At 48.4% G+C, this 26,012-nt stretch overlaps 1 protein-coding gene across 1 annotated transcript in view; it reads left to right on the top strand.

Annotated features, from left to right (window-relative positions):
- LOC138285509 (aryl hydrocarbon receptor-like) overlaps window positions 1-26,012 on the top strand; it is an 811,968-nt gene that overhangs the window by 446,857 nt on the left and 339,099 nt on the right. Inside the window, exon 4 of the mRNA XM_069225503.1 lies at window positions 14,956-15,045. Within this exon, the coding sequence (XP_069081604.1) occupies window positions 14,956-15,045 (90 nt within the window). The remainder of the gene's footprint in view (window positions 1-14,955; window positions 15,046-26,012) is intronic.

The following is a 26,012-nucleotide window of genomic DNA, read 5'->3' as shown; positions in this document are numbered from 1 at the left end:
TTTGCACCTGACCGGCCCTGGGCTGCTGGTGTGATAACTTTGGGGTTGCTCTGAACCCCCAACGGTGGGCTACCTTGGACCAAAAACTAAAACCTGTAAGTGACTTACTTACCTGTGAAAATTAACAATAACTTACCTCCCCCAGGAACTGTGAAAATTGCACTGTGTCCACTTTTAAAACAGCTTATTGTGTTTTATGTGAAAAGTATACATGCTAATGAAATGATTCAAAGTTCCTAGAGTACTTACCTGCAATACCTTTCAAATGAGATATTACATGTAAAATTTGAACCTGTGGTTCTTAAAATAAACTAAGAAAATATATTTTTCTATAACAAAACCTATTGGCTGGATTTGTCTCTGAGTGTGTGTACCTCATTTATTGCCTGTGTGTATGTACAACAAATGCTTAACACTACTCCTTGGATAAGCCTACTGCTCGACCACACTACCACAAAATAGAGCATTAGTATTATCTCTTTCTGCCACTATCTTACCTCTAAGGGGAACCCTTGGACTCTGTGCATACTATTCCTTACTTTGAAATAGTGCATACAGAGCCAACTTCCTACATTGGTGGATCAGCGGTGGGGTACAAGACTTTGCATTTGCTGGACTACTCAGCCAATACCTGATCACACGACAAATTCCAAAAATTGTCATTAGAAATTGATTTTTGCAATTTGAAATTTTTCTAAATTCTTTAAAGTCCTGCTAGGGCCTTGTGTTAGTCCCTGTTAGCATTTCTTTTAGAGTTTAAAAGTTTGGTAAAAGTTTGAATTAGATTCTAGAACTAGTTTTAGTTTCTTAAAAAGTATTCCAACTTTTAGAAGCATAATGTCTAGCACAGATGTGAATGTGGTGGAACTCGACACCACACCTTACCTCCATCTACAGATGAGAGAGCTAAGGTCACTCTGTAAAATAAAGAAAATAACAATGGGCTCCAGACCTACCAAACAACAGCTCCAGGAGCTGTTGGCAGAGTATGAAAGAGCCAACCCCTCTGTGGATGGCAACACAGAGGATGAAGATAGTGAATTGGAGGAAGATTCCCCCCTACCAGTCCTATCTAGGGAGGACAGGGCCTCTCAAGCCCTGACTCCACAAATACTAGTCAGAGAGGCTGGTTCCCTCACAGGAGGGACCAACTTCTCTGAAATCACTGAGGATAACTCCAGTGAAGAGGACATCCAGTTAGCCAGGATGGCCAAAAGATTGGCTTTGGAAAGACAGATCCTGGCCATAGAAAGGGAAAGACAAGAGATGGGCCTAGGACCCATCAATGGTGGCAGCAACATAAATAGGGTCAGAGATTCTCCTGACATGTTGAAAATCCCCAAAGGGATTGTAACAAAATATGAAGATGGTGATGACATCACCAAATGGTTCACAGCTTTTGAGAGGGCTTGTGTAACCAGAAAAGTGAACAAATCTCACTGGGGTGCTCTCCTTTGGGAAATGTTCACAGGAAAGTGTAGGGATAGACTCCTCACACTCTCTGGAAAAGATGCAGAATCTTATGACCTCATGAAGGGTACCCTGATTGAGGGCTTTGGATTCTCCACTGAGGAGTATAGGATTAGATTCAGGGGGGCTCAAAAATCCTCGAGCCAGACCTGGGTTGACTTTGTAGACTACTCAGTAAAAACACTAGATGGTTGGATTCAAGGCAGTGCTGTAAGTAATTATGATGGGCTGTACAATTTATTTGTGAAGGAACACCTGTTAAGTAATTGTTTCAATGACAAACTGCATCAGCATCTGGTAGACCTAGGACCAATTTCTCCCCAAGAATTGGGAAAGAAGGCGGACCATTGGGTCAAGACTAGGGTGTCCAAAACTTCCACAGGGGGTGACCAAAAGAAAGGGGTCACAAAACCTCCCCAGGGGAAAGGTGGTGAGACAGCCAAAAACAAAAATAGTAAAGAGTCTTCTACAGGCCCCCAAAAACCTGCACAGGAGGGTGGGCCCAGAGCCTCTTCACAAAACAATTCTGGGTACAAGGGTAAAAACTTTGATCCCAAAAAGGCCTGGTGTCGTAGCTGTAGTCAGTCTGGACACCAAACTGGAGACAAGGCCTGTCCCAAGAAAGATACCACTTCTAACTCCACTCCAGCTAAAACTGGAATGGCCAGTCTCCAAGTGGGATCAACAGTGTGCCCAGAGCAAATCAGGTGTCACACTGAAGCTACATTAGTCTCTGAGGGTGGGGTGGATTTAGCCACACTGGCTGCCTGGCCCCCTAACATGCAAAAATACAGGCAGCAACTCTTAATTAATGGGACAAGTGTAGAGGGCCTGAGGGATACAGGTGCCAGTGTCACTATGGTGACAGAGAAACTGGTTTCCCCTGGCCAATACCTGACTGGACAAACTTATCCAGTCACCAACGCTGACAATCAGACTAAAGTACATCCCATGGCTATGGTAACTTTAGAGTGGGGAGGGGTCAATGGCCTGAAACAGGTGGTGGTCTCCTCAAATATCCCAGTAGACTGTTTGCTTGGAAATGACCTGGAGTCCTCAGCATGGGCTGAGGTAGAACTGAAAACCCATGCAGCCATGCTGGGTATCCCTGAACTGGTGTGTGTCAAGACAAGGGCACAGTGCAAGGCTCAGGGTGAAAAAGTAGAGCTGGAGTCTGGAAGAAAGGCCCAGCCTACCAAGAGGAAAGGAAAGTCAGCTGGGAAACCAGCTGCAACACAGCAAGAAAAAGAGAACCTCTCTTCTCAGGAAGAAGTTCTGCCCTCTGAGGGAACTGAGCCTATGGAGCTGGAACCTTATCAGGTTGAGCTCTTAGGCCCAGGGGGACCATCAAGGGAAGAGCTGTGTAAGGGACAAGAAACCTGTCCCTCTCTTGAAGGCCTTAGGCAGCAAGCTGCTGAAGAGTCCAAAGGCAAGAAAAATGGAACACATAGGGTCTATTGGGAAGATGGACTCCTGTACACTGAGGCAAGAGATCCCAAACCTGGTGCCACTAGGAGAGTGGTAGTGCCTCAGGGTTTCAGAGAGTTTATTCTGACCTTAGCCCATGATATTCCCCTTGCTGGGCATTTGGGACAAACCAAGACGTGGGAGAGGTTAGTCAACCACTTCTACTGGCCCAATATGTCCCAGAAGGTTAAGGAGTTTTGCCTCTCCTGCCCCACCTGTCAAGCCAGTGGTAAGACAGGTGGGCATCCAAAGGCCCCCCTCATTCCACTTCCAGTGGTGGGGGTCCGCTTTGAAAGAGTGGGTGTGGACATAGTTGGTCCACTAGAACCTCCCACAGCCTCAGGAAATATGTACATCCTAGTAGTAGTGGATCATGCTACTAGGTATCCTGAAGCTATTCCCCTTAGGTCGACTACTGCCCCTGCAGTAGCCAAGGCCCTCATTGGTATCTTTACCAGAGTGGGTTTCCCTAAGGAGGTGGTGTCTGACAGAGGTACCAACTTCATGTCAGCATACCTAAAACACATGTGGAATGAGTGTGGGGTGACTTATAAATTCACTACACCATATCATCCACAAACTAATGGCCTTGTTGAGAGATTCAACAAGACATTAAAGGGCATGATCATGGGGCTCCCAGAAAAACTCAAAAGGAGATGGGATGTCCTCCTGCCATGTCTGCTTTTCGCTTACAGAGAGGTGCCTCAGAAGGGAGTAGGATTCTCACCCTTTGAACTTCTGTTTGGCCACCCTGTAAGGGGACCACTTGCTCTTGTTAAAGAAGGCTGGGAGAGACCTCTTCATGAGCCTAAACAAGACATAGTGGACTATGTACTTGGCCTTCGCTCAAGGATGGCAGAGTACATGGAAAAGGCCAGTAAAAACCTTGAGGCCAGCCAACAACTCCAGAAGTTGTGGTATGACCAAAAGGCTGCACTGGTTGAATTTCAACCAGGGCAGAAAGTCTGGGTTCTGGAGCCTGTGGCTCCCAGGGCACTCCAGGACAAATGGAGTGGCCCTTACCCAGTACTAGAAAGGAAGAGTCAGGTCACCTACCTGGTTGACCTGGGCACAAGCAGGAGCCCCAAGAGGGTGATCCATGTGAACCGCCTTAAGCTCTTCCATGACAGGGCTGATGTAAATCTGTTGATGGTGACAGATGAGGACCAGGAAGCTGAGAGTGAACCTCTCCCTGATCTCCTCTCATCAGACCCTAAAGATGGCTCAGTGGATGGAGTGATCTACTCAGACACCCTCTCTAGCCAACAGCAGTCTGACTGTAGGAAGGTCCTGCAGCAGTTTGCTCAACTCTTTTCCCTAACCCCTGGTCAGACACATCTGTGTACCCATGATGTGGACACAGGAGACAGCATGCTTGTCAAAAACAAAATATTTAGACAGTCTGACCAAGTTAAGGAAAGCATCAAGGTGGAAGTCCACAAGATGCTGGAATTGGGAGTAATTGAGTACTCTGACAGCCCCTGGGCTAGCCCAGTGGTCTTAGTCCCCAAACCTCACACCAAAGAAGGAAAGAGAGAGATGAGGTTTTGTGTGGACTACAGAGGTCTCAACTCTGTCACCAAGACAGATGCTCATCCCATTCCTAGAGCTGATGAGCTAATAGACAAATTAGGGGCTGCCAAATTCTTAAGTACCTTTGACTTAACAGCAGGGTACTGGCAAATCAGAATGGCCCCTGGAGCAAAAGAAAAGATAGCATTCTCCACACCTGATGGGCATTATCAGTTCACTGTTATGCCCTTTGGTTTAAAGAATGCCCCTGCCACCTTCCAAAGGTTGGTGAATCAAGTCCTTGCTGGGTTGGAATCCTTTAGTGCAGCTTATCTTGATGATATTGCTGTCTTCAGCTCCACCTGGCAGGATCACCTGGTCCACCTGAAGAAGGTTTTGAAGGCTCTGCAATCTGCAGGCCTCTCTATCAAGGCATCCAAATGCCAGATAGGGCAGGGAACTGTGGTTTACTTGGGACACCTTGTAGGTGGAGGCCAAGTTCAGCCACTCCAGCCTAAGATCCAGACTATTCTGGACTGGGCAGCTCCAAAAACCCAAACTCAAGTCAGGGCATTCCTTGGCTTGACTGGGTACTATAGGAGGTTTGTGAAGGGATATGGATCCATTGTGACAGCCCTCACAGAACTCACCTCCAAGAAAATGCCCAAGAAATTAAACTGGACTGTAGAATGCCAACAGGCCTTTGACACCCTGAAGCAAGCTATGTGCACAGCACCAGTTCTAAAAGCTCCAGATTACTCCAAGCAATTCATTGTGCAAACAGATGCCTCTGAACATGGGATAGGGGCAGTTTTGTCCCAAACAAATGATGATGGCCTTGACCAGCCTGTTGCTTTCATTAGCAGGAGGTTACTCCCCAGGGAGCAGCGTTGGAGTGCCATTGAGAGGGAGGCCTTTGCTGTGGTTTGGTCCCTGAAGAAGTTGAGACCATACCTCTTTGGTACTCACTTCCTAGTTCAAACTGACCACAGACCTCTCAGATGGCTGATGCAAATGAAAGGTGAAAATCCAAAACTGTTGAGGTGGTCCATCTCCCTACAGGGAATGGACTTTATAGTGGAACACAGACCTGGGACTGCCCATGCCAATGCAGATGGCCTTTCCAGGTTCTTCCACTTAGAAAATGAAGACTCTCTTGGGAAAGGTTAGTCTCATCCTCTTTCGTTTGGGGGGGGGGGGGTTGTGTAAGGAAATGCCTCCTTGGCATGGTTACCCCCTGACTTTTTGCCTTTGCTGATGCTATGTTTTGAATTGAAAGTGTGCTGAGGCCTGCTAACCAGGCCCCAGCACCAGTGTTCTTTCCCTAACCTGTACTTTTGATTCCACAATTGGCACACCCTGGCATCCAGATAAGTCCCTTGTAAGTGGTACCCCTGGTACCAAGGGCCCTGATGCCAAGGAAGGTCTCTAAGGGCTGCAGCATGTATTATGCCACCCTGGAGACCCCTCACTCGGCACAGACACACTGCTTGCCAGCTTGTGTGTGCTGGTGAGAACAAAACGAGTAAGTCGACATGGCACTCCCCTCAGGGTGCCATGCCAGCCTCTCACTGCCTATGCAGGTATAGATAAGTCACCCCTCTAGTAGGCCTTACAGCCCTAAGGCAGGGTGCACTATACCATAGGTGAGGGCACCAGTGCATGAGCACTGTGCCCCTACAGTGTCTAAGCAATACCTTAGACATTGTAAGTGCAGGGTAGCCATAAGAGTATATGGTCTGGGAGTCTGTTTTACACGAACTCCACAGCACCATAATGGCTACACTGAAAACTGGGAAGTTTGGTATCAAACTTCTCAGCACAATAAATGCACACTGATGCCAGTGTACATTTTATTGTAAACTACACCCCAGGGGGCACCTTAGAGGTGCCCCTGAAACCTTAAACGACTATCTGTGTAGGCTGACTGGTTCCAGCAGCCTGCCACACTAGAGACATGTTGCTGGCCCCATGGGGAGAGTGCCTTTGTCACTCTGAGGCCAGTAACAAAGCCTGCACTGGGTGGAGATGCTAACACCTCCCCCAGGCAGGAGCTGTAACACCTGGCGGTGAGCCTCAAAGGCTCACCCCTTTGTCACAGCACCGCAGGACACTCCAGCTTAGTGGAGTTGCCTGCCCCCTCCGGCCACGGCCCCCACTTTTGGCGGCAAGGCTGGAGGAAACAAAGAAAACAACAAGGAGGAGTCACTGGCCAGTCAGGACAGCCCCTAAGGTGTCCTGAGCTGAGGTGACTCTAACTTTTAGAAATCCTCCATCTTGCAGATGGAGGATTCCCCCAATAGGATTAGGGATGTGACCCCCTCCCCTTGGGAGGAGGCACAAAGAGGGTGTACTCACCCTCAGGGCTAGTAGCCATTGGCTACTAACCCCCAGACCTAAACACGCCCTTAAATTTAGTATTTAAGGGCTCCCCTGAACCTAAGAATTTAGATTCCTGCAACTAACAAGAAGAAGGACTGCTGAGTTGACAAACCCCTGCAGAGGAAGAACAGAAGACACCAACTGCCTTGGCCCCAGACTTACCGGCCTGTCTCCTGCCTTCCAAAGAAACCTGCTCCAGCGACGCTTTCCAAGGGACCAGCGACCTCTGAATCCTCTGAGGACTGCCCTGCTTCGAAAAAGACAAGAAACTCCCGAGGACAGCGGCACTGCTCCAAAAGAACTGCAACTTTGTTACAAGGAGCAGATTTAAAGACCCCTGCAACTCCCCGCAAGAAGCGTGAGACTTGCAACACTGCACCCGGCGACCCCGACTCGACTGGTGAAGAACAACCAACTCAGGGGGGACCCTCCAGCGACTCTACGACTGTGAGTAACCAAAGTTGTCCCCCCTGAGCCCCCACAGCGACGCCTGCAGAGGGAATCCCCAGGCTCCCCCTGACCGCGACTGTCTGAACTCCATTTCCCGACGGCTGGAAAAGACCATGCACCCGCAGCCCCCAGCCCCTAAAGAAATGGAACTTCTGTGCAGGAGTGACCCCCAGGAGGCCCTCTCCCTTGCCCAGGTGGTGGCTACCCCGAGGAGCCCCCCCCTTGCCTGCCTGCATCGCTGAAGAGACCCCTTGGTCTCCCATTGAAAACTGAAGGAAACCCGACGCTTGTTTGCACACTGCACCCGGCCGCCCCCGGCCGCCCCCGCGCTGCTGAGGGTGTACTTTCTGTGTGGACTTGTGTCCCCCCCGGTGCCCTACAAAACCCCCCTGGTCTGCCCTCCGAAGACGCGGGTACTTACCTGCTGGCAGACTGGAACCGGGGCACCCCCTTCTCTCCATTATAGCCTATGTGTTTTGGGCACCTCTTTGACCTTTGCACCTGACCGGCCCTGGGCTGCTGGTGTGATAACTTTGGGGTTGCTCTGAACCCCCAACGGTGGGCTACCTTGGACCAAAAACTAAAACCTGTAAGTGACTTACTTACCTGTGAAAATTAACAATAACTTACCTCCCCCAGGAACTGTGAAAATTGCAGTGTCCACTTTTAAAACAGCTTATTGTGTTTTATGTGAAATGTATACATGCTAATGAAATGATTCAAAGTTCCTAGAGTACGTACCTGCAATACCTTTCAAATGAGATATTACATGTAAAATTTGAACCTGTGGTTCTTAAAATAAACTAAGAAAAGATATTTTTCTATAACAAAACCTATTGGCTGGATTTGTCTCTGAGTGTGTGTACCTCATTTATTGCCTGTGTGTATGTACAACAAATGCTTAACACTACTCCTTGGATAAGCCTACTGCTCGACCACACTACCACAAAATAGAGCATTAGTATTATCTCTTTTTGCCACTATCTTACCTCTAAGGGGAACCCTTGGACTCTGTGCATACTATTCCTTACTTTGAAATAGTGCATACAGAGCCAACTTCCTACAAATAGTCTGTAGAGTGCAGTGGGTCATAGGTCTAAGTGGTCTCTATGATTAGGGTTAAGTGGTTCTTGGGGTTGTGGTTCAATGGTACTAAGGCTTGGGTTCAGAGGTTTCTATGGTTATAATTCAGTGGTTCCTTATGTTCAGTGCTGTTTAGGGGTAACGGCTTCAGAGGCCTCTGCTCCAGTGACACTCACTTGACTCCTGACAAAGAGGCGGGTGGGTAGCTGCCCGGGTATTATTAGACATATCTTCAACATTCAATTTTGTAACCCATGCAGTTTCTCTTAAGCCATTTTTTTGCCATGGGATAAAGGAATCTTGATTTTAACACGGTTCATCTCCTTTCTGGAAAATTCCAAACGAGCAGTCTTCTTTGCCCTGTATCTCTCTGAATGTAAGTCCATAATCCCAGGCGGAGTGCCTCAGGCTTCTGCCTTAAGTCAAAGTAGTATTAATATTTACTTGGCTCCACTAGCCTCTCTGGTTCCTTCATGTGGCCTTATTTACTACTCGTACGCAGATGATGCTCAATTCAATATTATTGCAACACAGAAAGTATCAATCTAACTTTAAAGAGTGCAGTGTACGGTGTCCAAATGTAGGAACCTCACTCAAACTGAACACGGACATGACGAAATTTGTAGTCTTTGGCAAACAATCTCCCCGGACCTACAGTTGGTGAACTTCAGAACAGGGCCCATCTCCCATCCATATGCCCTCTGGGTGTAATTTAGACATAATATTTGATTTACATCTGTCTTTCAGGGCTCAGATAGATACTCTCAGGCCCCAGCTTTGTTATGCCCCTTGTTATCAAGATAATTATCCATCTCTTACCTGTAGCCTACAAAAAAACAATAGATTGCTTTTACTTTTACGACTGTAGTACTGTAGCTCTTTATATCTCAGTATTTTAATCTACCTCACCAACAGACTACATCGTAATGTAAACTGCAGCATCCCACTTTATCCGTAGTCTTAATTTAAGAACTCGCATTTCTAGGCATCTAGGGGCTGATGACGACCTTGGCGGAGGGGATTACTCCGGCCCAAATGTGACGGAAATCCTGTCCATCGTGTTACAAGTTCCATAAGGTATAATGGAACTTGTAATACGGTGGGCGGGGTATCTGTCACATTTGGGACGGAGTAATCCCCTCCGCCAAGGTCGTATAGAACTTGTAACACGTGGAACGGGATGGTTGTATGATGAAACCACGCATGCGGCAACCACACCTGCCTGGACAATGCGGTTGGAACAACGACTGTGTTGTTTCCACGCATGCCTTTACCACGCATGCCTTTACAACGATTTTTCGTTGTAAAGGCATGCCTAGTAAGGGCATGTGTGGAAACGGCATGCATGGTTGTCGCATGCCACCTCCCACCCTAAAAACAGAAGTACCCCGACCCCCTCACCCTTAAAAACGACCCTGATAAACCCCCACCCACCCTGAGCCCTAAAACCAACCCCCACCCCCAAAAATAAAAGAACCCAACCCCTAAAAACAAACCCCCCACCCCACCCCTAAAAACAGAAGTACCCCGACCCCCCACCTTTAAAAAAATACTCCGATACCCCCACCCACCTTGAGCCCTAAAACCGACCCCCACCCCTAAAACTAAACTAACCAACCCTTAGAAACTAAACTAATTACCCCAACCCCGCCCCTAAAAATTCAACCCTCCCACACACCCTAAATACAAAATTACCCCGGCCACCATCCCTAAAAACCCACCCTAAATACAAAATTACCCCACCCCCTACCCCTAATAACCCAATCCCCACCCACCCTAAATACAAAATTACCCCAACCCTTCACCCTTGCCCCCAAAAACCCAACCCCCCAACTGCCCTGAATACAAAATTACCCCAACCCCCCAGACCAACCCTTAAAAACCCAACCCCCTACCTGCCCTAAATACAAAATTAACCTAAACCCCACTCCCAAAACCCCCACCCTAAATATAAAACTACCCCAAACCCCCCACCCACACCCGCCCTAAATACAAAATTACCCAAATCCCAACCTGCCCCTAAAAACACGACCCCCACCCCCGCCCTAAATACAAAATTACTCACTCTTAAAAACCCACCCCCACCTGCCCTAAAAACATAATCACTCCAACGCCCCAAATACAAAATTACCATGACCCCCCACCCGCCCCTAAAAACCCAGCCCACCACCCACCCTAAATACAAAATTACTCCGACCCCCTGCCCCTAAAAACCCGAACCCACACCCCCTATATACAAAAATAGCCCGACCCCTCCGCCCCCAGCCCTAAAAACAAAATAACCCCAACCCGCCACCCCACCCTAAAAACCATAATACCGACCCCCCCCACCCCTGCCACTTAAAAAAAAAATAACCTAACCACCCCAACCACTTCACCTCCGCCCCACCCCTAACAACTACCCCCAACCCTGCCCCAGCCCCACTTACCTGACTACGTCCTCTCCCAATGGATCTTCCTTTTTCTCGTCCTTAACCACACATGTGCTTTGTTCAGCACATGCGTGGTTAAGGACGAAAACAAGGCCTGCATTGTTCAGGCAAGCGTCGTTCCGCATGCATGAACAACGCAGGCGTGCTTCCGAACGCGTTGTTCCGGATCGTTCCCGGACGGGATATCCGCCACATTTGGGACGGAGTAATCCACTCTGCCAAGTTCGTAATCAGGCCCTTAGTCTCTTTCCGTTGACAACTGTTCTGGAAACGATGCCTGTTGAAAGCTCTTTGCTTATAACGCAAATCTCTCCATGGCACTTATTTTTATCGCAGCAGGAACTTTTTACACTATGCACATACTTGGTCAATGTCCTCTACAACAGCACACCTTAGTCAATGTTCTAAACATTCATTGGGCTCGGTTTTGAAGAAGACTAAACCCTATAGCTCACTCCATTTTCTTCTGAGAGGCATTCCAGATATTTTCAGTTTCTGAAAACATCTGAAAACCTACCTTTTTGAACTCTCTAATTATTTTTTCCAGACCACTCTTCCCAGATGTATGCTATGGTTCCCTATGTTAAGTACTAGGGCACACTTCTTAAGTGCTAAAAAATAAATACATCCAGGAGTACCTAGGTGTTATTGGTCTCCTGAGTTTTTCAGTCCCAGAAGATTAGTATTCCGTGAAAGTTAAAGAGTCCCTATGGTGCAGCGTTCTGTGACATTACTGTGATTTCCATAGTTTAGTGATCCATAAACTGCAGTGGCCCTTACAGACTAGTGGATCATACGGTTCAGTGATCCTTAAGATTTGTCCAGGACTCATATGGGTTGAAGTCAGTGGTTCAATGGACATTAGGGGTCATTAGTTTCTAGAGTTAGAATTTAGTGGTCCCTGGTGTTTCGGGTTCATTTGTCCCGAGAATAGGGCTCAGTAGACCCAATTAACATGTTTTTGTTAAAATTCACTGAATTGCAAGAGTGCAGTATTGTCTCATGATTATTAATCCCTAGTGTTCACTTCAAAGTCAGTAGTATCCAGGGTACAGCAGCCTTATGGTGACTTGCTCCTACTGGTTAGTGTTCTTAGCTGCATGGCCCTCAGGGTTCAGTGATCCCTAGCATTAGTATGTGGATGTCACTAGGTTTAGTGATTAGTGGCCATTAGGGTTAAGGATCAGTGGTACCTATGGATATGGTTTAGTGGATTGTACGATTCAGAGGGACCCCTAATTTGGCGCTGCCTGTTGTTGAATGGTTCCTATGTTGTATTGGTCCCTAAGTGTAGAGTTTACTGCTCCTTTATGTTAATGGTTGGAGGACCTCAATGTTCAGAAGTGATTACTGGTTTCAATGGCCCTTGTAATCCTGATGTAAGGCATCAGTGGATCCTGTGTTTCAGGGATCTGTATGTTATGATTTGGTGGATCCTAAAAGACTCTGGGTGAATGTTTCTTGTGAATGGACTGCTGTGACATGCTGCATCTGATGTGTGCCTATGACCTATGTTGGTCATTTTCTACCCAGTGAGTTTGCTTTTTGACACTACTGGTAGGTGTTCTATTTTTGTTTTGTGACACCTCCTGTGTCACTCACCAGTTTAAAAAATGTGTAAGATTAAAATACTGTTGAGGTTACATTTAGTTTATTGCAGATTCATTTTTATTGCGTAAGTAGAAATCCAAGTCACAGTTGACGATGTGTGTGTAGAACTATATTGATATTTGCTTTTTATTGCTAATTTTTCATCACCCAAATGTGAACACAGCAAAATTATGGTTGCAGGCTGCCAAAGTTAAATTCCAAAGTACATTTAGTAGAACTACAGGGGCACTGGGGATTAGTGTAGAGGGTACTGGGTGCTGCTCAGGAGGAGAACAAATACAGCTCCAACTTGTCTCCAAAGTAAATGCTCCAACCTGAGTAGTCTGATTTCATTGGGAGTTTGTCAAGATAAGTCTGCAGTTGCAAAACTTTAGCACCAACAGTGGACATCTGTTCACCTTTAACATCACAACCAAGGGTCAAGGAGTGTATGGAGACCTCTTGGAGGTTCAGGACTCACTCAAGCTGGATTCCCGTGCAGGTTCAAGATGGTGGGAGTCTGATATATCCCAGTAGCTCTGAATATGAGGCCAGCAAACTAATCCTTGGAGTCACTTCTGGTAGTCCTGGGTGCAGAAGCAGGGCTCAACAGCAGAGCTGACCTCTGAGGTTTCAAGGCCAGCTCTCGGCACCAAAGCAGTCCTTTCAGGTACAGAAGCAGCCTGGCAGAGTGCACACCATATCACAGCAGCACGCAGCCCTCTGAGGGCGATTCCACAGGTGATGCAGAACTGGAAAGTGAGTCTAAAGGTCCTATTGTTAAACCCTGGTGTCCTGCTCCGAGTAGGTGGGAGAAGTTTCAGGAAAGGTTCTTTGAAGTTCTTGACGTTTTCTGACTCCCCTGTCCTGGCTCCAAGCTGGCTGCAGTGACCATACAGGGTTGTTATGCCTATTGTGAGGAGTCAAGACAAAGCCTATTCATGTACAAGTGGGTCTGTGCTCAGCTCTCCCCCCCCATCCTGCCATTTGATGGCCGATTTATTCTCAGCCAATCCCAGTATTGTGTGATTGTCTAGGAGGAATTCACAAAGTCTAACTGTCAGCTACACCCAGTTATGTGACCCAAGACAGGCTGTAGGCAAAGGTGAGGAAAATAGCAACTTTCTAAAGGTGTCACATTCAAAATTGTGATGAGAAATCTGACTTTACCATTAAATAGGGGGTTCATCATTGCAATTCCATAGGCACCAAACATGAGGTATCCACCTCATCTCAATTAGGAATTACAGCTTATTAAATGTAATAAGGGATCCCCAATGTTATCTTGCAGGAGGGTTAGGCCTCACAGTAGTGAAAAATGAATTTCAGAGTTTTTTACTACCAGGACATTTAAAACTTAAAAGTACATGCCTTAACTTTTAATTACACAGCACCCTGGCTTACAGGCTACCTAGGGCCTACCTTACGAGGGACCTATATGTAATAAAAGGGTAATCAACTCTCAGCCTATATGTAATAAAAAGGGAGATAAAGGGCTGGCAGGGGGCTTTAAAAGCAAGGTCCATATGGCAGTGGAACATTGCAATGAGGCTGCAATGGCAGGCATGAGACATACATTGAAGAGGTACTTGAGTGGGTGGCACAGGAAGTGCAGCTGGTCCACTTGTAGCCTTTACTTTACTGGCCCTAGGTGTATGGTATACTACTCTACACGGGACTTACAAGTAAATTAACAATGCCAATTGGAAACAAACCAATTTGACCATGTTTTTTGAAGAGAACACAAGCACTTTAACACTGGTTAGCAGTGGTAAGTGCACAGAGTCCTAAGGCCAACAAAAACAAATTCAGCAAAAAGTGGAAGTTAAAAGGCAAACAGTCCCCTGCAGGGAGGACCATTTCCAACACAAGTTCAAGATGCCAGTATTTATCTCACACCATTGAGAAGAAGACATGGCTAATCAAAATGCAAGCCATGGTCAACTATTGAACCTCCAACAGCCAACCACAGCAGGGTGCAACTTCATTACTTCCTGACATCCGGGAGGAAGGAAGGGGATAGGCCTCAAACATTTATGAAACCTCAGGAGAAGCCAACCATACTCCCATGCAGAGTCTTTCCATTGTTTGATGACCTCAAGTGCAACACTAAGCACATTTACTCTAGAGAACTCAATACTGCTCTTCCATGAACCCACAGCCTTCCAGCAGCCTGATTTGATTGGACACTAACCACTCCCTACTACACGTGTGAACATACAAAGATGTCTGTTCTAGTGGTAAAATGTCAGAAAATCTCAAGCATCTTAAGTGCACTTGGTGTCAGTTGAGCTCATTGAGGAAAATGCTGGCATGACAAGAAAAAAGGCAAAATGTCAGAGTGCTCAAGCATAGTGCAGGAACTTTGGGCACTACAATGGTCTCTAGAAATTAGTGGTTCCCACAGTTGATTAGTCCCAGACGAACTATGGCTTCTATGTTATGGGCACAGAGTTTCAATAGATTTTGTGCATTTTGTGATCCTGTACTGTGTGTTAGAACCATGATGACCAGCACATTGTTCTGCACCTTGATGAGATCTAATTTTCCTTTCTTCTTTCTTTCACAGGCTCTCAATGGCTTTGTACTGGTTGTCACAGCTGAAGGTCTGATATTTTATTCCTCACACACCATTCAAGAATATTTGGGGTTTAATCAGGTGAGTACACATTTGTGAAGTGGTCAATTTTATACTTAACATCAAGATTTCATAGAGTTTAGTTGCCCTTTGATGTATGCTTAGTCTGTTTTTCACACGTTTCTCCCTGGAGCAGGACCCACAAGGGAAAAAGACTGCAGGAAGAAAGCAACTGAATTCTCATCTTTAGAGGAAAAGGCTAATACTCACATAGAGCACTAGCTTCCACAGTGGCTGCTTCACCATCATTTGTGTGTTCGCAAAGGAATTCTAGCATGTCCAAAACCTTACATATTTCATTCTAATCGCATCACTAATGTTCAGTTATTAGTACAAAACCTCTTGAAGTGAAACTTGAGTTGTCATTTCTATGTACTTCTTCACTTTCATCATAAACCTTCATTGTTTCATCAGAGTGACCCACCCCATATTTTACTGTTCTTGTAGGAATGTTATTTTTCATCTCTGCCTATCTCTCCCAAGATGTTAATGGTTGCTTCTTCAACATGGCAGACCTCCTCCTGCACAGAGGCAGGGGCTTAAAAGTTCCTTTGGTTGGGCCCTAACTCAATGCCACGCTCAGATTGGTGTTATTTGAGTAAAACAATAATTTCTAGCAGTGTTTTCACTTAGGAAATTAAGAAGAATTTATTGATCAGTTAGTTTAAACTTTTACAATTATAAGGCTTTCAACGCGCCAGCAGCTCAAAAGTACAAATAAGCACATTGATTCATAAAACATTATAGTGCAATATATAAAATGTTGCTTAACAGCAAAGCTAGTTTTTGTAAATGGCTAGAGGTAAGTCAATCAGTACTTACCAGCTATAGTGAGCATGCCGTAAACCATCATTGTTAGTACTCAGTTTTAAAAGTATTAGAACCAAAATAATACCATGTTTTCAAAACAATATAATATAGAGTAAAATACTGTCTCGCAATGCTAGGACTAATCCGAAACTAGAGAGACGACTGATTCCACCTCGATCTCAAGTTTATGCAACTACATAAAGTTTTCTTTTCCAGACATTAAGGCCCTCATTACGACTAGGGTGGTTTTCAGGCAAGACTGCCATGCAAAATGCCACCACCATACCACCAGTGGTGGCAGAACAGTGACCGGCATATTATGAGTCACAAAGAAAACACCGCCAGGCGGCCCGATGGCGAAATAGTGACTGACCTACCACCGGTCCCGCGACGCCGACCCCATTCCGACTGCCCTATTACGAGTCAGTTTTCAGCACAGTGGAACATGCACGGCGTAAACCAATGGCGGTCTGTACTACTATGGTACAAAAAGGCACCACCAATAGTAGCGAACCCCACATTGGACAGTACGAATTCCCCACACCTGAAACACATACACACATCACACACACCTGCTCACGGCACCATATAACACCCCACCACACACCCACAATCCCTTGTGACTACCACGACCAGCCACAGAGACACGAACCACGAAGCACACCCCATACCTGACAAACACCTGCAAATTGCACACTTTGCATACACCACTGCCACAACACACCAGCACCCACATCCAAACACCCCCACACCACCAATCACCCCGTACTACCCCCCCCCCCAATATGTCACGCCAGAAGCACCCAAGCTTCACAGACAATGAGTTGCGTGTCATTGTGGACAAGATCGTCAGAGTAGAGCCACAACTGATAGGAGTCCAGGTCCAGCAAACATCAGTGTCTAGAAAAACTGAGTTATGGCAGAGGATCGTCGACAGGGTCAATTCAGTCGGCACCTATCCACGCACAAGGGAGGATATCAGGAAGCGGTGGAATGACCTCAGAGGGAAGGTTCGTTCCATGGCGTCCAGGTACCAGATCGCCCTCAACAAGACTGAAGGTGGGCCCCCGCCTCCTTCCCTTGACTTGACATCCTGGGAGGAGAAGGTCTTGGAAATCATGCATCCAGAGGGCCTCACTGGTATCAACGGAGGTCTTGACACTGGTAAGTCAACACCACCCCCCATGCACCAACCACTCCTTCTCAGCATGCCTACCCACTGCCCACCACTCGCCTATCCCCCCATCCAACACTACTGCAACCCCACAATAATCCCGTGCTCCTCCCTTGCATGCCACACCACCCCTCTCCCACTATCCCCACACACTCCCCCCTAATGCACGGATAACAATCACATTGTGAAGAACCACACCTCCCACAATGCATCACACCCCACACAGCCAAAATGCACTGTACCACTTCACAGTGGAACACCTGCCTGGACAATCATGTCACAGCCCACAGCTACTGGTTGCTGCAACTGCTTCCCAACACATGGCAATGATAGCAATGCCAACCACCATCCACAACCCACCATGGCACATAGAAACCATGGCACTATACCCATACCAAAATCAATGTCTGCAGTTGTCATTGCCATCATTGGGAAGCAAATCGAGCCACTGCATGCACCACACCATGAAAATGGCAACTACACATCCACATACAAACTCTCCCTCTTTCCATCCACAGGTAACCCTGCCACTGCCACCCAGCAGAGGATGCCAGAGACAGACAGCGCTCCCTGGGACGAAGGCCCTTGTGGATGTCTGGATGGGGACGAGTTGCCTGGGCCATCTGGGGCGACTGGTCACTACACTGCCAGCAGCCCCACCCTGGACACACTGGACTCCCCCTTCCATGTTGCTACAACACCTAAGCCAGCCCCTTCTCCCCAAACCTGTACCCCAGGGACCTCACAACCAGAAGTGTGCCATACAGTACAGGGGCCAGATACAAGGGCACGCACCCTACAGAGTGAAGGGCCTGGTGCTTCTGGGAGTGGGCACACTGTGCCAGGGGCACAGGCACAGGGGGCTAGAGGCAGTGGCAGTGGATCAGTAAACCAAGGGTCAGGGCAGCCACAACAACTGACTGCCCAGGAGGCCCTCACCCAAATCCTGGGTGCATACCACCGAAGCCAGGGCACCATGGGCCAGATCCTCGTCACTGTGAAGGAGGCCCAGAGGCTGGAGAGTGAATACCATCATGAGGCCATGCAGCAGTGGCAGTCCCACAATGCCTCCATGGCCTCCATGGTTGGGGTGCTGAAGGAACTCACCACCATCTGTGTGAGTCCATCTCCCACCAGCAGGCCCCTTCCATAAGCCACAACCCATCTGAGCCCTCCACGTCAGCGGCAGCTAGTGGAATGGAGACCCTGCCACAGGACCCGCAGGACACCAGCACCCGTACACCTGTAGCTGACGAGCCCTCTCGCAAGCAAGGACGTCCAATCAGACATCCTGCCATTATTGATGCCAAGACCACCGCCAGGATGTGACCCTTTCCTGAACATTCTCCCTTGTGTGTCACTCAGGCACCCTGTTCACTGTCCACTGTCATCTCTCCGTTCTCCTATGGCCACCATACTGGACCTCGACTACCCACAGCTGGGCCAAGTACTCCGATGATCCCACCTGCCATGACCCCACTCAGCACCCCTTGCACTTGTACCTCCCAAATAAACACCATTAAGCACAGTTACTGCCTACATCTTTATTCTCATGAGTACGACAGATACTTACCATCACACTGCAACAGTTAACCCAGTGTCCTGCAAATGTATGTGAGTGGCAGAGGGGGAACAATATGTAGCAAGGACAACAGTGGAGCAAGCAGTGGCTGGAGGGATGGGTCAAGGGAGGCAACAGTTGAAGGGACCAGAGTGCACCACAGCAATGCCCTGAAAGTAGAACAAGACAGGGACATCAATGACTATATGCCGTCACAAATACCAAATCAAAACACATGCACTGCAACCACAGGAAGCCAAGGCTGAGATGGCAAGTCAAGTCCAACAACATATGGCCATAACAAACTCACTTTCCCAAAACATACCATTGAAATGGTCCCTCCGTCACAGCAAACAGAGCCACACGTTAGGCAGTGCAAACTGACAAGAACAGTGATGGAGCACTGCTTCCCAATCCAAGGACAGGATGCAGTACTGAGTAAACCACCTAGTGTAGCACACATAACGCACTGGATCTGGCAGTTCAGGGAACAGTGGTTCTGCACATAGATGCCACATGTGCAGCAACACAACAACTGAATGAGAATAGCACTGACCTGTGCACAGTAAGAACCCAGCTCATGGCCACATGTAAACCCCCACCCTCCCCCAGCCCACCCAGAGTCAGAGCTCCAAATTCCCCTGTAATTACAGACAGCAGGTGGTAGCATGGCACAAGGCAGACGGTGGAACAGGACACATACCATACATATGATACATGCCTGTATCTCAGTGGAACCTCCTCTGCATCCAGCAACAGGATGTGAAATCTTAGAGCCAGATTGTGTAACATGCAGCAAGCAACAATGATCTGGCACACTTTCTGTGGTGTGTAGAGTAGGGCACCTCTGGAGATGTGCAGATACCGGAATCTGGCATTCAGCAGGCCAAGAGTCCACCCAACCACCCGTCTTGTCCTACCGTGGGCCTCATTGTAACTGTGTTCCGCAGCTGTAGTCGGATGCTTCACGAGTGTCAGTAGCCAGGGATGGTTGGGATAGCCAGAGTCACCTGTGTGCACAGAGGTAAGGCCCATGTCAAGACCAGGAGTGTGTAGTACAGGTTGTGAAGAGTGTTGAGAGCAGAGGAGCACACATATGTAGGGATACATACAGATGAGTCACACCCAGTCCCTCTGTAGTGGTGCCATCATGTGAGGGACGTTGCTGTTCCACAGAATGTAGAAGTCATGCACAGACCCAGGGAACCTGGCTGTCACTTGTGTGATATATTGGTCAGCCAACACATCACCTGCACATCGGTGGAACAGACGTTCTTACGGTTTCTATACACTTGTTCACTTCTCTTGGGTGGCACCAGGGCAATGTGGGTGCCATCTAATCTATGGCCCCCATCATATGAGGGACATGTGCCTGATTGTAGAAAGCAGCTTTTACAGTGGGCAAATCAGCGTGATGTGGAAACCTGATGTAGCTGCCCACATATTGTAGCAGGACACATAGGACGTCCCTCAGGACTTTGTTGAACATGGGCTGTGACATCCTTGCTGCCAAACCCAGTGTCATCTGGAAGGACCCTGAGGCAAGGAAGTGGAGGACTGACAACACCTGTACTGTGGGAGGGATGGCAATGGAATGACGAATGGCAGGCAGTAGATCCGGGTCCAACTGGGTCACCAGCTCCATGATGGTTCAGACGACAGGTCTGTATGACGTGTCGCTCTTCCAGGGTGGCAAGGTCGGCTATGGGCCTGTACAGCGGAGCATTCCTCATCCTCAACCTTCCACCGTACCTGCAAATAGGAGGGAGTAGAAATCATGATGTGCAGCATTGACTGTGTGGACGTAGTTGAGCTGTGCAAATTTCACAAAATGTCACCCATAACGCACCTTAAATGCACCCTCAGTACACATTAGACACGTAAATGGCAGCCGCCTGTCCTGCATGCACTGGACAGATGGAAGTGAGCTTATCCCACTGGCGTAACACGTCATGGCGGTATGCGGTCTAAACCATCATGCAACTTGCAACTCCTCATTGGTTAACATGGTTGCCTATGGGAGACAGGAGTCAATGGTGATCGTCGCCGGTGTTAACGGTGATATCGTGGTGGCCGTGATCGCCAATTCAGTGAGGCCAATGTCACTTTTCTGTCTGTGAGTGGTGCGTATGGGGATGGGGATGGGGCCTTGGGACGAGGCAGAGTGACTGGAGTTTGGACAACAGTGAGGAGTCTGAGCCTACGTGGATTGATGACATGTGAGAGTGGTCGTGAGATGTGTGCTGTCCCTGTGATGCCACTCTACATTACTTTTGTCTTCTGGCTGTTTCACCCATGCAGTTCAGCGCCCATCAGAAGAAGGGGATATGGCGTCCCTGGGGGTCCATGCCCGGGGGAGCACCCACTGCAGAATGAGGTGGGAGGACCTGAGATGCTGGGCCCAGAAGACTGCCGAGGCCCAGCTGGGGATGTCCTCCCAATGTGGGAGAGATGCCCGTCGGACCCTGACCCCCGATGGTCTGTATTTTGACGGTGGCCTACCCTGAAGTGGATGGGCACTTGAGGGCAGCACAGCAGCCATGAGGGGGTGAGTACGCACTCTCACTTACGATATGTGTTGCCATAGTGGCTAGAGGCTCTGGGTGTGCACTATTGGGAAGCTGAAGTGTGGGTACTAGGTGGATTGATGTCCACTATGGGTATTAGACATCTGGGCAGGATTGGCATCATAGATGTGTGGCTATGCAATCAGTGAATGGAGGGGCAGTCAGTTCCAATGTGGTATCTGTGTTGTTAGCTACGCCCAAGATGTGCTAGGCAAAACAAGCCAACTGGATCTTTGTAGACAAATGATGCCAACCACTGTGCCAGGGGTGAATGTTGGGTCCTCATTCTGCTGCCAGGCACTGTATGTGTAGTGAGGCAAGGTGGTCAAAGATGTCACTGTGCAATTTGACTATGGCCTAGTTGGCATGCCAACTAGCCATGCTGGATTCTGTTGGTTCTGTAGTCCAGGATTAGTGTCTCTTTACAGGCATGTGAAGAGGGCAGGTCCTGGGCAGGTGTGGCTGGTATGCCTCTCATCATGTACACAATTGCATCTGTATGAGCTTCTCCGGTGTACATGTACATTGCTGTGGTGACCCCCATGGCGTTCCATTGTGTAGCAGGTGTTGGTGAGGGCATGGCGTGTCATAGCATGGCATCAGAAGATGATTTAGTTACTCTGTGTAACTGTTGTGCTGGCATAAACCAATTGCACCCTGTCTCTCTCTCTCTCTCCCACCCACCCTCCCTATCCTCCTCTGTCTTTGTGTGCATCGGCATCATCTGGCGAAGGAGAAGGGGCACGGGCGTGTGGGCATGCTGCAGCCCACGGGACCCAGGAGGCTGATACCAGCGGAGCCGAGCGGACCAGTGGGATGGAGGGCGAGGGAAGTGCCACTGGGAGACTGGATCAACAACAACATCTTTGGATTCCTCCTATGATAGAAGCTCCATGTGGTGGTGGACCCATGTGGCACCATCACAGCACCATCCTTGCCCACCACCCCCCTTACCAGAATTACCCTGCCTGTAGCTCCTCACCCAGTTGCCTGCGCCCGCTTACCCAGAGGGTGGGCATCTCCTTCACCGCAGGCACCTCTGCCCCTGCCCCAGTCAGCCCTGCTGCCCTCAAAGAGAAGGCTATTGACCTCCTGAGGTCCATCTCTGTGGGGGAAGACAACCATTGTTAATGCCATCCAGGGACTGTCACCCCAGATGCAGCAGACCAGTGCATTCCTGGAAGGCATTCAGGGTGCCCTGTCTGGCTTGCAGGGATTGTTTCAGGTTCTGGCCTCCTCCTTGATGGCAGCCAGTGGCCCTTCGTCTTCCGTCCCCCCTCCAGCTACCTGTTCCCAAACCCACATCCCTCTCCCCTCACCCATCCAAAGCAACACTTACTGACCCACATGCATCCACATCAACAGACATGGTACGCAAGGACAAACACAAGCACCACAAACGCCACCACTGCCATGCACACAAACCACATTCAGATGCAGACATGCCAACATTCACTCCCATCACCAACTTCCCCACCACCTCCCCCTTGACAGTCACAACACCACCTGCAGTCAGCACCTCATCAGTCCCAGATCCTGCCTCATGTGCCCTCACTTGCACCGTCACCACATTATCTGACACCCATACATGCACCCCATATACCACATGCACAGACACCATGACTGTCAACACCCCCACATGCAGTACATCGACCCTACCTGCAGACACCACCTCAACATTCACTCACACCCCCTCTGCCATCTCTCTGCATCTTCTACCCCTCCTCCTCCCAGTACACCTAAGCGGCCACACTCAACCACCCAACAGTCACCCAGCACACACATGGCATCCACCCACGCACTTGCACCCCAAGGCACCTTCATGTATACACCTCACAACCATACCCTCTCCCTCCACTCCCAAACATCCTTCCCACGACCTACCTTGTGCCCCTAAGAAACGTTTCCTGACTGAGTTTTCCCTGTCCCCCACCACTGCCCCAGTCCCGGTTCCCCCGAAGCGCCCTGCAACGCTTCCCAGATCCCTGCCTTCCGCCTCCCAGGCCTCCGCTGGTCATCACCATGCCCCTGCCCGCCTAAGACTTCCACCCCCACTAAGGCCACAGTTGCCCCTCCCAGACCCAAGGCCAAGCCCACTCCCTCCACTTCCAAGGCCAAGCCCACTCTTTCCACTTCCAAGGCCAAGCCCACTCCCTTCACTTCTAAAGCCAAGCCCAAACCATCCCCCTCCCGGCTAAACCAGCACCATCCAGGGGCAAGCCGAAAGAGCCCCCCTTCAAGCCTAGCCCAAAAGACCCCCCTCCAAGCCCAAACCTCCCCCATTCTTCCACAACTCACCCCTGAGGTGCCTGCATGCCCCATTGATGCCCCTGCCCTGCGGAGGCCAGCACATTACAGTCAGAAGTCAAGTTGGGGCGTGCTACTGCGCCCCGTGTGCATGGGGCATTACAGAACTTTGAGACTGGCCCTTGGGCCCCTTTGTTCATAGTTTTAATGCCATTTAAACTTTCATAATATATCTGCACCACTGCACCATTGGTGTCAATGGTAACAATCCTGTTGTGGCTTTCATTCCAACGTGTATGTGTGGTGAATGTGTGATTTTGCCTGTGTGTGTTCTGCATGTGTGTACTAATGTCCTTCCCTCCAGTGTGTGCCCGGCTGGTATACTTACGGTTGATGTCTTGGTCGGCATCGCTGGTCCTGGAGGTCAGTGGCCAAGAGGAGCTTTGGGAACACTTGCATTTTGCGTGCCATGGTGCCTGCGAACGTGCCTGTATTCCTGGAGGTGAGTGTTCCCTTTTATGTTGTTTGCTTCCGCCATGCTTTTCGTGGCGGTGAGACCGCCCCGGAAATCCTGGCGGTGTGCAGTCTCATAATAGGGTTGTGGGGAACTACCTGACTGCCGGCCTGGAGATGCCTGTCGCTGGCTGCGGCTGTCCGTCCACACTGGCGGTTCGGACAGAAACCTGGCTGTGTTCTGCAGTTGCCTTACCCCTACTCGCAATGTGTCAGTCTTCGCCACCGGGCCCGCAACTGTGGGACCGCTACCTCCACCACGGCGGTCCACAGACTGCCATATTTGTAATAAGGGCCTAAGTTCCTTACGTAGACTTCTTTTTTGTCACCTTTTAATGTTCAGCTGCAGTCTCTTTCTCCCCTCCTTGTGGCGGGTGTTAGATGTACCTGGATAGCATAGTGGCCATACTGTAGATGCACAGTATAGGATTTCCTAGGACCCAAGCGTACTTAAGACCAGTCGGTCTAGTTTTACCAGATGCTTCACAAGGCTACAGCTAAGTTGCATGTCAGTCCAGTTAAAGCAGGCTAGGATTGCTGGCTTGCACCTATGTAAGCCTTTCTGATTCCAGATGGGTCAGAGAATGGTTTTCCGATGTTCTATATTGCCATTCCAAGTGCATATCTGATGAATCAGGGTTTCAGAGGCTTGACCAGGGAGTTGGCATAAATCTTTCATGTAAGCTTCCATGGGGGAAGATATGAGTAAGACTGCAGATGTCCCATTCTGAATTTCATAAAAGCAGCCTTGAGTTGCGGCTTAATAGCTATGCCCAGGCATGGTTGAGGGGCTAGTTCTTTATAAGATGAGATGGAGAGCCAGGCATGCTGTCTCTTGGCAAACAGCTCCTTATCTGCTAACAATGAGCGGATCTTGACATTGTTGTTGACTGATGCTTTTGTTTGTTAATAAGAACTGAAAGAATTCCATTGGTCCGAAATGCCTAGGGTTTTAATGCAGGTGTCAAGATAGGCCCTAGTGGGAGATTTAGTCCACACATTCATTTCAGTCCAAAGGAGGGAGCCTAACGTAGCTGTGTTTGCCTTTTTTAATTTATAGCACAGTTTTATAAATGCACCCTTCCTTGATATTGATTGCTTAATCGTACCAAATTCAAGGCATACCTGTGCTGGTGAGGTATTAGACATATTAGTCGGTAAGGCAGACAACAATTTGAACAACCTGGTAATGACTTTCTCCAAGTGGGGGCCATCTCTACCGCCCAGGTTTTCGCTATTATAGGTGATGGTGGGAATTAACTTTAACTTGATTATCTTCAGCAAGGGCAGGCAGGTTAACAAACCTGTAATAGGTTTAATACACTTGAATGCAAATGCAAGGGAAAGAGATTTGTATTGTAACTGTTCCAAATGTGGTTTTTAAGGACCATCCAGGAGTCTCCAACCTTTTCCGTAGTAAAGGCTGCTTATGTTCAATGAAAATCATCCAGCTACTAATATTATTAGAATTTGAATACTGGCCACATCAGACAAGTTTATGTGTTTTTTTTACACATACACTTTTATATTTTCGTAGGCTGGACTGCACACGGAAGAGCTACTTATGGGTAGCTCAATAGCTACTAGTAGCTCACAAGCTACTCATTGGAGACACCTGGAAAGACATCCATGTACTTGTAGTCCCACATGTCTTCCTTTTTGTCTGTCCCCATGGATCCCAAGTATGACTGCCCCAGCAACTTTCTAAAGGACATGGTTTTTGTTTTTTTCAGATGGATGGTCAGTGCATTAGAGCTGAGAAATCAGCTGTAGCATTCAAAAGCAGTTAAAGACCAACTTTTGTTCAACTCAGGAAGATCAAGTCATCTGCATACACCAGGCACGGCAGAGGGGAGTTCCCCAGTTTTGGTGTGTGTTAATTAACTTGAGCTAAAGTGGTTGGCAGATTAGCCAGAAAGAGAATGAAAAGAGTCGGGGCTCACACACAGCCCTATCGTAAACCTTGATAAGTTGGAATCTCTCTCGTGAGACAAGAACCTTCCCAAGCTTGATCCTCACTCATGGTCCTGTGTGAAGAAGAATTATTGCGCTCAGAAGATGGCTTGGAATGCCCCAGCTGGATAATTTGAACCACAGTTTGCCTCTATCTACTCGA

Source organism: Pleurodeles waltl, chromosome 3_1, assembly GCF_031143425.1.
Source record: "Pleurodeles waltl isolate 20211129_DDA chromosome 3_1, aPleWal1.hap1.20221129, whole genome shotgun sequence".
Taxonomy (NCBI): domain Eukaryota; kingdom Metazoa; phylum Chordata; class Amphibia; order Caudata; family Salamandridae; genus Pleurodeles; species Pleurodeles waltl.
Note: the sequence above shows the minus strand (reverse complement) of the source record. Positions and strands in the feature narration are given on the sequence as shown.